This window comes from Micropterus dolomieu, linkage group LG08 (assembly GCF_021292245.1).
Source record: "Micropterus dolomieu isolate WLL.071019.BEF.003 ecotype Adirondacks linkage group LG08, ASM2129224v1, whole genome shotgun sequence".
NCBI classification, from domain to species: domain Eukaryota; kingdom Metazoa; phylum Chordata; class Actinopteri; order Centrarchiformes; family Centrarchidae; genus Micropterus; species Micropterus dolomieu.
This window is the reverse complement of record NC_060157.1, coordinates 12,199,970-12,209,588: the sequence shown is the minus strand read 5'-3', so window position 1 is coordinate 12,209,588 and position 9,619 is coordinate 12,199,970. Positions and strand designations below refer to the sequence as shown.

The following is a 9,619-nucleotide window of genomic DNA, read 5'->3' as shown; positions in this document are numbered from 1 at the left end:
GATTGTGTCATCAAAAATGGTCTGAAAAAGTAGTACCGACCAATGTTGTACTTCTTCTCTTTTTAATTTTTCATCTTGTATTTTCTCAGTTGTTCATTTTTCTCTTCTTATTCATCATCTCCTTGGTCTTGTAGTAATGCTAAGAAATTCAATACTATCAGGTTCTGGTTGATCTTAAATTAGTGTGTGTGTGTGTGTGTGTGTGTGTGTGTGTGTGTGTGTGTTCTTCTGAAAAAAACACTGCTGCTGACAGACCATCATTTAGCAATTAAGAGCCCTGTGTAGTGGAGAGATGTCGGCTTATTTAGTTTTTCAGGTCATTAGGAATAAACCTAACACAGATAATTAGCGGGAATTTAGATGGTTTGTTTGCTGCAGTGTAGCTTTGCAGCACTTTTCTTGCTCTGAGGTCATGCAGACATTTCTTGGCCTTGATGCTAGCACATGAAGCCACACACAGACACATACACACACAGAGAAACACACTTTTATCGCTCTCTCAGAAACGTGGAAATAGAAACATTCAGAGAGTGTGTAATATTGGGCTGTTAGGGACAAAGAGCATGTGTGATGGGAATTATCTGCTTCCTCTCGTTTCTGAAGTAATCCCTTTTTTCGCCCACTGAGGTATTTTGCACACATGGGTCCCTGCTGTCCTGCAGAGAGGATGTCGTCACGGCGTAATGCTGAGGATCTGGTTTCAAAATATCTCCCGGGCTATCGAGCCGTTACCATGCCAACGTGCTCTCAACATAACATGAAACCAAGGAGCTTTTTCTCATTAGACACGGTCGAGAACAGAGAAAGGACTAAAGAAGTGGCCTTTAAGCCACAGCCATAAACAAGACAAGAAAGGTTCATCAGTAATATGTTAACTGTCAGTGAATGTGATGTTACAGCAAAATAAACACGTGTGTAATTCAGATCATGTTGTTCCAATACTCTCAACAAATTCTTAAAGGGAAACATCTTGTCTATCTTTCTTTTTATTTCTGTTTAAGTTTGGTGTGTTTACAATTTATCATTAAAAAGTCCCAATTGTGTTGATGTATTTTTAAGGTCAAATTAGCATTTTGAACATTATTACAAGAAACAAAACCAATATCCTACTTTTTGTCAAAAAAAAAAAAAGATCCTTTAGTAAACGTAGCAGTACCACAATGTAAAAATACTCCATTACAAGTAAAATTCTGATCAAAATTGTCAACAGTAAAAGTGTTGTGTAAAAGTGTTGTTTCTGCAGAACAGTGTCCTTTTGGACTGATATTTTATCAGGTATTACAATACTAGATTGGTTCTCAACCTTGGGGTCTGGCCTCCTCCAAAGGGTCACAAGATAAAAACAGAAATAAACAAAAAACACTCATGGGAGCACACAAAACATATATTAAAATGATTAGATCACAAGGGAGCAAACACCTGACTACCCTGTGTCCCCAGCCTGGACCTGGGGATCAGGGGATGAGTCAATAACAACTGGAGCCTAGGGATGGAGAGAGAACGTCAACAGTGCAACAAACATACTTGTGACCAGTGTGAGGAGGCCAAAGCTGGATAAACATGGTAATCTTTTTTCTAGTTCTCATGAGTAACCTGGCAGCAGTATTTTGTACAAGCTGGAGGTGTTCGATTGATTTCTGGGGCAGGCCACTAAATAACGACTTACAGTAGTCCAGTTGGCTGGAAACAAAGGAGGAATAAGGGTTTTTGACTTTAAAATGAAAGAAAAAATCAAATCCTAGAAATTCTCCTGAGCTGACAGATGGCTTTCTTTTATGAAATATTGGATGATTTTACCTCTTTGGCCCTCAAAAACAGTTATTTAAATTAAACCGTCTGATGTCATTACGTTTTGGAGGAACTGCTAACAACTTATCTGAAATGTGACCTCAAAGATGGTCACAGGCCAAAAAGATTAGGAACCACTGATTTTAATATTTAACAATGTGTTTTATTTTACAATCTTACATGTTATCTTAATCTGTAAAGTCATTAGTAAATATAGCTGTCAGATAAATGTAGTGGTCCCTATAGATAAACTGGTATAAAATGGAAATACAAGTTCTTCAAAAGTACAGTTTTCAAGTAAAATACACATAGTTACTTTCCATCATTGCGAATCCATGCATCGTGTGTTTTTTTTAAACACTTTGGGCTGATGCTCTCTCTCCTGCAAGTATTGGACAAACAGCAGCATGCAGAGGCCAACTTCAACATCAGTCAAAATGAAGGCAGAATTTCCACAATGTGTCGTCAGCACAGCACAGAGAACCTCACAGTGCGCCAAGCTGGTTTTGAAGTCATAAAATATTTAGGTCTTGCTATAACAAAACAATACATTTAGCAAGAAGAGACATCCAAAGTTAGTGCAGGCGACTGAGTCAACATCTGCACTGCATTACAGTGCTGGCTCGGTCCAGGCTGACAGTAGTGATTAATAGTAAATGATACTTGATTTGGGGACTTTGCTGTAGCTGAAGGATCAGTTAATCAACACCCAGAACAAATCTCTCACTCTCTGTCTTTCTATCTCCCTCCACAGTCTCTCGTTCCCAGGTGTCCTCACAGAGCCAGGAAGTGCTGATGGAGAACGTGACCCGGATGTCGGAGCGCTCTCGGCTGCTCCAGCAGACCCTGGGCGAGGTGTCTACTCAGGTTGACCTGCTGGAGAACATTTGGAAACTGGAGAACCTCTTCCAGAACCACAGCAACTGGCTGCAGAGGCTGGAGATCCTCATCAAGGTACGACACAAGACTAAAAGAGAGGAAACAGGAGCTTCTACGGACTGAGACGTGGGAACTGACTTATGGGACATAAATAGTTTGATGATGAGGTTTTCAGTGACATTAAAGGTTCAACATTTTTCAAGTCTGTCTGAAAACAGTGTGCCTGTATGAACATTGAAACAGGTTTAGCTGTAATCATTCTTCTTGTTCACAGTGGTCACGTTCATTTTAAAGTTTAAGTTATCTACCTGGAATGTAAATTTGTACATATTTGAGCAGGATTGCCAGATGCAGCTGCATTACAGCAGGGGAGGAATGTAACTAAGTACATTTACTCAAGCACACTCAAGTAAATTGTACCTTTTACTCCACTTCATTTGCCTGACAGCTTTAGCTACTAGTTACTTTTCCGATAACATTTTCCATACCCTTTCTGTCCAGTAAAAAACTTTTTTCTTTCTAATGAATTGATCTTTTAGATAAACTGAAGGATTAAATGTTCCTTTATGGGATGAGAAAATCCTCCTACATCTTAAGCTAAATGAACTTTTTTTTTACTTGGACTAGACAGAAAATGCATTGCCACAAAGATAAAAACGGCTGTGTCTGAGCTCATCAAAAGTTAAGTTCTCACAGGATAAACTATTATATATAATAGTAAAACACTGACAACGAACAATTTCTGCAGAATTAGTACTTTTACTTTTGATACTTGCAGTCAATAATGCTGATAATACTTACATAATTCTATTTAAGTAAGTTAATGAATGAAGGGTTTTACTTATTGTAGAGTATTTTCATAGTGTCATAGTAATTTTACTTAAGTAAAGGATATGAATACTTCTTCAACCACTGTATTACAGTCTGACAAAAGTTGAGCCAGATGCACTGTTGATCTGTTGTATCACTATAGTAGCCTTATTTAATATTTACTCAACAATCAATGCAGTTTAACTGTGATCTTTTGAAGTTATTGTCACATGTGAGAGTAATGATGAAATACTTCCCCAACAGGGCCTGGAGGTGGAGCTGAGAACCATCCAGGCTCAATCACTTCAGTCAGAGGGCTACCTGGTGCAGCTGGATGACAGGTTGTCCTCTCTGAGCAGCTCTGCTGGCAGGAACCTGACGGGCTTAATTGCAGAGGTGTCCCGAACCTCAACCTGGCTCCGCAACCAGGACATCCTTGTCAGGTACACATATATATGACAGTGAAGAGAAGATCCTCATTTCCAAAGCGTGAAAGTGTAATTGCAGTGAAACAGTGAAGCTTTGAAATCAAATATAAAGTTCTGTTCTCTTTCAGGGAAACTTCAGGACAGATGAGCAGGCTGACTGAAAAACTGGACGAGGTTAATTGGACTGTGGGAGCTGTCAATCACACCTTCAGCAATGACATCAGTATTCACCACTTGAAGATACAAGACTTGCAGGTTGCCTGTACATTGAATCTAAAATGTGTTTAAGACACAAAGTTAACACTTACAGTAGAGCACATACACAATACATTTTATAAGCTTACTTTTCCTACACAGTGAGGAAATCTTACTGTTACCGTTGTACTGCACCATACTGATGAACTGCTGCACTTTACACTCCCTCCGCCTTTACTCCTGCTGCTCAGATCCAGATCAGCAACATAACAGAGGACACCAGCAGTTTATGGGTGACCCATGTCCACACGGAGGCCCAGCTGAGGAATGAAATGGAGATCCTCAACACAATTACAGAGGACCTCCGCCTAAAGGATTGGGAGCACTCCATGGCCCTGAAGAACCTCACCATATTAGAAGGTCAGCTAAGAAGGATTAATGCTCTGGTTGCAAAAGAGCACCTTTTTTCAAGAAACTTGTATTTTACCAGAATTTGGCTGCTCCCAAAGGGAATGCTTAATTTTGGCCCAAATGTGACACCAGAAGGGTGCTTGAGAAATCCAAGCGCGTCTCTTGTCAGCACAAATGCTCCCCCTAAGTGCCCTTGGGGTGAGCTTTAGTACTCCTGTCCAGTAGGCATTGAATTGATGATTTGCAGGTCAAAAGGCGTCTTGATGTCTAAGTTAGAACTAGACTGAATTGGGTTGAGATTGCAATTTTTTTCAGGCATCAGTGTTGTACATTTTTTAATACATTTTTTCATAAATTTTTTCAACATCTTTTACTATATATCAATGTGAGGCAAGTCCTAAATACACTTCAAAGCATATCCAAACAATGGTTATAGGTGATAGGTATAGACATTTTAGCCCAGTTTGAACCTAGACAGCTAGCCTATGATGGTATCCTCCTTCTAACCAAAGCCATGTCCTGTGTTCAACTGACTCAACACATATGTCTGTGCTGGTGACTAAAGGCAGAGACATTTTATAGCCTACAAGGAGACAAGTCTCTGTGTTCAGCTTTTCAGTACTTTCGTAACTTCTATCTGAATCTCTTTGGTTTGGAGTTTAGTTTCACTCCTACATACCTGTCAGTACTTTCAAGTATCCGCCAATTTTATAGATGTTTAATGATTCAACAAGCTTCAGCAATGTTGGGGCAGTTTTCTATTACTGTTGATGCAAACATTTGCTGCTGCTGTTACATATTATAGATTTAGCCATGTCTGTGTTCTGCGTTATTTGGTCAACAGATAAGTCAAAAAAGAAATGTTATTGAAAGCAGAGATGACCACAGTGAGCTGTAAGATGGAAAGTAGTGCAGTAGTTTGGCAACAGAAAAAAATGGATATATTAATAATTCTATAAAAATCATAAAATAGTAATTGCAAAGTCCAAAGTTGATAAATACCTTAAAACTTTAATTCAGTGAAGGTCAAAGGTCTCAGTTATGACAAGACTTTTTACAAAACTCATCGCTTTGCAGGAATTTTCTCGATGCAGCAGAAAAGAAGAATTATATACATCAAAGAACATGAAAATAATAGATAAACAAGTGACTAGGATAACAAGATCATGCATGTGTGCATACATAAAGTACAAAGAAAATACATTTCATGGAAATACATCGTGGAATTTACAAAACATTTCCCTTTGGAAATATGATAAGTAGTGTATGACTAACGAGAGCAGGAATACATGAAAAACATGTGAACACAGATGGAGAACATGAGAACTGTAACTCTTAGTATAATGAATCCCTTTGGGTGGAACTTTGTGCTCCAAAAAGATCATTAACAATAGCTCATGTGAGCCAATTTATGTTTGCAGTGTGATTGAATGCAAGTGACCCTAGCATGCAAACGTGATTTTACACAGTGGGATTACTACCCCGGGGTATTGAGCAACTCTAAATGTTCTTCCTCCAATCTGTTCAGATGTGATTAGTCCCGACGTGGTCCGACTCTCGCTGCCAGGGCACAAAATGACTTCCCTGGCTTGTTAAAATCAGAATAGGTATGCTATGATGTAATGCTGGCAGGGGACGCAGCCCACTCTGATTGATGGCAACTAAAACCGAATGAGACCCCTGATCTTGTGTCTGCTTCACATGTGGGTGGGATGCCGTTTCTCCTGAGCCTGGAAACAATTGTGGGTTAAATTTAGACGCTACATGCAGAATGAAAACTCAACCACTCAGCTCTGTCATTAGTTTTAGCTCTGCAGCCCATTTGTTTGTTGTTAGCTCGCAGTCACCTTAGCCAAGAAAAGTTTTACATCTCTATCCACGTTTGCCTCCTCTGTTCGGTTCCTTTCTCGTGCCTCCTTTTTTTCTCCATCCTTCTTGTCTTCTTATTCAGTTTATTTGCCGTTAATTCCTCTCTGACTCACACAGTGATGCTCATGCCACACATGTTACTTGTTGTATTAATGATAAAGACACATGAGAAGCTGTTTAAAATATCGCCTCAAGTCTTTTTTTGATGGGGGATGCAAAAAGCTTAAGTATTACCTTACAATACAACATGATATGATTTACAGTAACGTGCCCACTAAGGGAAGATGATTTTGATTACATATTGAAATAGTGGGTTTATTAGATTATTATCAATTGGTGTCTCATCAGTGATTAGACATTTGGATTTTCAAAGGTCAATGTCAATGTTTTAGGGATTGATGTTTTCAATAACCACATTGTCAGAATTTATTTTTTTATATCCTGCTGAGCCTTATGTCCTTAAATTCTTGATTTTTTATTCGACTTAATGTGGATGTTAAAATTTAGGTCTCCATGACATCAAGATTTCTGGCTTAGTTTGTGGTCCTTGATGCCACCGATTGAAGCTGAGCACTGACATCAAATTGTTCGCCTTTTATTAATTATGTTGTATGACTTTTCTTTGTTTAATTTAATTTAAGACGAATTTGGCACATCACTGTTTTCTTCACTACACCTACTCAGTGCTGGTATGGGATCACAGTTACTTGGTGACATTGTTATATAAATATGTGCGTCGTCTGCATGATTATGATCAAATAATGTGGGAGCATGTTGATGTTGAACAGAAGAGGCACAAAAATGGACCCTTGGGGAACTTCACGTCAATTTCGTCCAATCACATGTGTAATTACCACTCGACACAAAGTACTCCCTGTCTTTCAAATATGAGGAAGACAGGGAGTACAAAGTCCCACCCAGTTTTCCAGAGATCCCTCTTTCATTACTTCTTCTACTATATGTGTGATACCATGTTGCTCTGGTCTAAGTGTTTAATTAGCATGAAGCAAACGCCTTCGACTAGGGTTTCACGACTATATTTCATTTTGACAGCAGTATGTGTGTGAGAGAAAGAAAGAGAAATATGCATTTGAGTTCCCTCTGTTCGTGTGTGGATATTGCTGACATTTATGAATAGGCCCACACACTTTTATGTAAGGACACAGACAAGAAATAGGTCCTTTGTCAGTGCCTTCCAGAAATGACTCACTTGGTTTTTTGATCTCTTGCTCCTATGCTGAAGATGAAACTCGTGTATTTCCAACATGGAAACTATTAAGGAAGGAACCAAGAAAACACCCTCTTTGGACAACCATGCATTTTCAAGTTTATCTAATGGTTTTTGATGAAGAAAAAAAATAAGTTCCTTATTCCACAGAGAAAAGCAACAGTAGCCGTAGCTGAATGTGTTACTTAACATGTTATACGCTGAAGTTCTGTGACAGGCAATTGATTTCATGATCTGATTAAGTTTTTTAAATAACATAATACTTTGTAGACACTGAAATTTATAGATTATCGAACATAGGATAAGGACTTAAATTCCCAGCTTCTCAATAAACACAGTAAGACACAGTTGTGGTTATTCCATATGAGAGGTTTCTGTATTTGTGTGCACATTTAGCAAGATTTAAATCTGAATCTGATTACGGCTGTCGAGTTGTTTGCTTCTGTTGCAATCATATCCACTGTCTATCAAATCTGATCAAACCACACCCTCACAGAAGACATGCTTATTTTCAGTTTAGTGTGCAACAAGTGATTTTGGCGGTGGGGGTACTTAATGGCAGAGGAAACAAGTTGTGAACACAGTTTTTATGTTGATATGGCAAACTTGCATCAATTTGTTAAAGCATTTGCAATATGTTCAAAACAATGAGAAATTGCTATTATGATGTGTGCAAGTGACAAGATGATGTGGAGGTTGAACATGCAGTTTTGAGAATTTCAATTCTGATCTGAGAAATGTACTGAAGCGACTGAGAAAAACTGTAACTCTTGAGTTTTTATGTTCTAATTCCTGTCACCACAGATGATTTGCGCCAGTGTCTGTACCTAACATCACAATAAAAAAAGGAAAGACAAGGGAGAAAACGATAGCGTCTTAATCAGTGGGAAGTGGAAACAGGTGTCTTCATGGGCCACAAAATTTGTACCTGACCTTATCCGACCTGAACAGATCTTACCCGGACTCTCAGATGCTAGCATGGCTATGCCCATACACAATATAATATTGTATGGATAAAACTGCCTATAGTGACTTGCAACTTTCTTAAAGTAACAGACACAAAGATTCACATGATGAAGCACTTAATTTGTTGTGTTTTAACAGATGCAACTGACTACAACTGCAACATCTGTTGTTGTAAGCAAAGAGACAGATTCTAATTTATTACCAGTAACAAAGCAACATTATCATTAATTTGGAGTCCTGTCTGTGTCCACTTTGTGAATGTATGTCCAAAATTCACTCTCTTTTAGCTGTTTTTGGTCTCTACCAACTGACTACTAAATTTTTCACTACATTCATTAAGTGGAGCGTATTAGCAGAGTTTCAGGAGCAGGACCACAGATCAGTCACATCATTACCAGCATTTCCATAAATACCCACACATCCCAGCTCCTCTTCTTCGCTCTCACATTCTGCATCCCTCACCTCCACCCTTTTCTCTGTCCAGCCTCCTGATCTCCTTCTTCCTCTCCAGAGGGTTATAAGGGGTCCGTCATGCCCGGGTGCTACAGGAGATTTCCCTATCGTAGCTTCCCCACAACGCTTTCGAATGTCTATTCAGCAACTGCAAGACTCATACATCTTTCTGCTTCAATCATCAATAAATCATTTAATTGTATCTCTTGATTGTGTGGTCCTTGCAAGTGACCTAGTCTCAAATTGTGTCTGTTTGCTGTTTGGTGCTGAACAATTAGTGTACAGAAGTTTTTTTTGGACCTTTTGTCTGAAAACAGCTTCAAGGGTTTTCATACAGCAGTGGTGACATGTGCCGCTTTGGATGGATGATCTGTTGTTGCTGAGAGCTGCTGGGGTTTGTGCTGAGTTAGGCATATGTTACGAGGTGATTTGAGCAGAGTTGAGGCCTGGAAACATTTACAGCCTCTGTGTCGTCTGATGACCATTACTGTACATTCTGAGTGACATGTTTGCTTTACTAGTGAAGAGCCCCATAGCTCAGTCAAGGCTGACTCACACACACTCACACCTTTCTTATACTTTGTGATCACTT

At 39.0% G+C, this 9,619-nt stretch overlaps 1 protein-coding gene across 1 annotated transcript in view; it reads left to right on the top strand.

The window, feature by feature from the left end:
* The first annotated feature begins 2,245 nt into the window (after positions 1–2,245).
* scara5 (scavenger receptor class A, member 5 (putative)) overlaps positions 2,246–9,619 on the top strand; it is a 45,656-nt gene continuing 38,282 nt past the window's right edge. The window contains exons 1-5 of the mRNA XM_046055528.1: positions 2,246–2,291; positions 2,543–2,742; positions 3,742–3,920; positions 4,034–4,160; positions 4,352–4,520. Of these exons, the coding sequence (XP_045911484.1) occupies positions 2,246–2,291; positions 2,543–2,742; positions 3,742–3,920; positions 4,034–4,160; positions 4,352–4,520 (721 nt within the window). The remainder of the gene's footprint in view (positions 2,292–2,542; positions 2,743–3,741; positions 3,921–4,033; positions 4,161–4,351; positions 4,521–9,619) is intronic.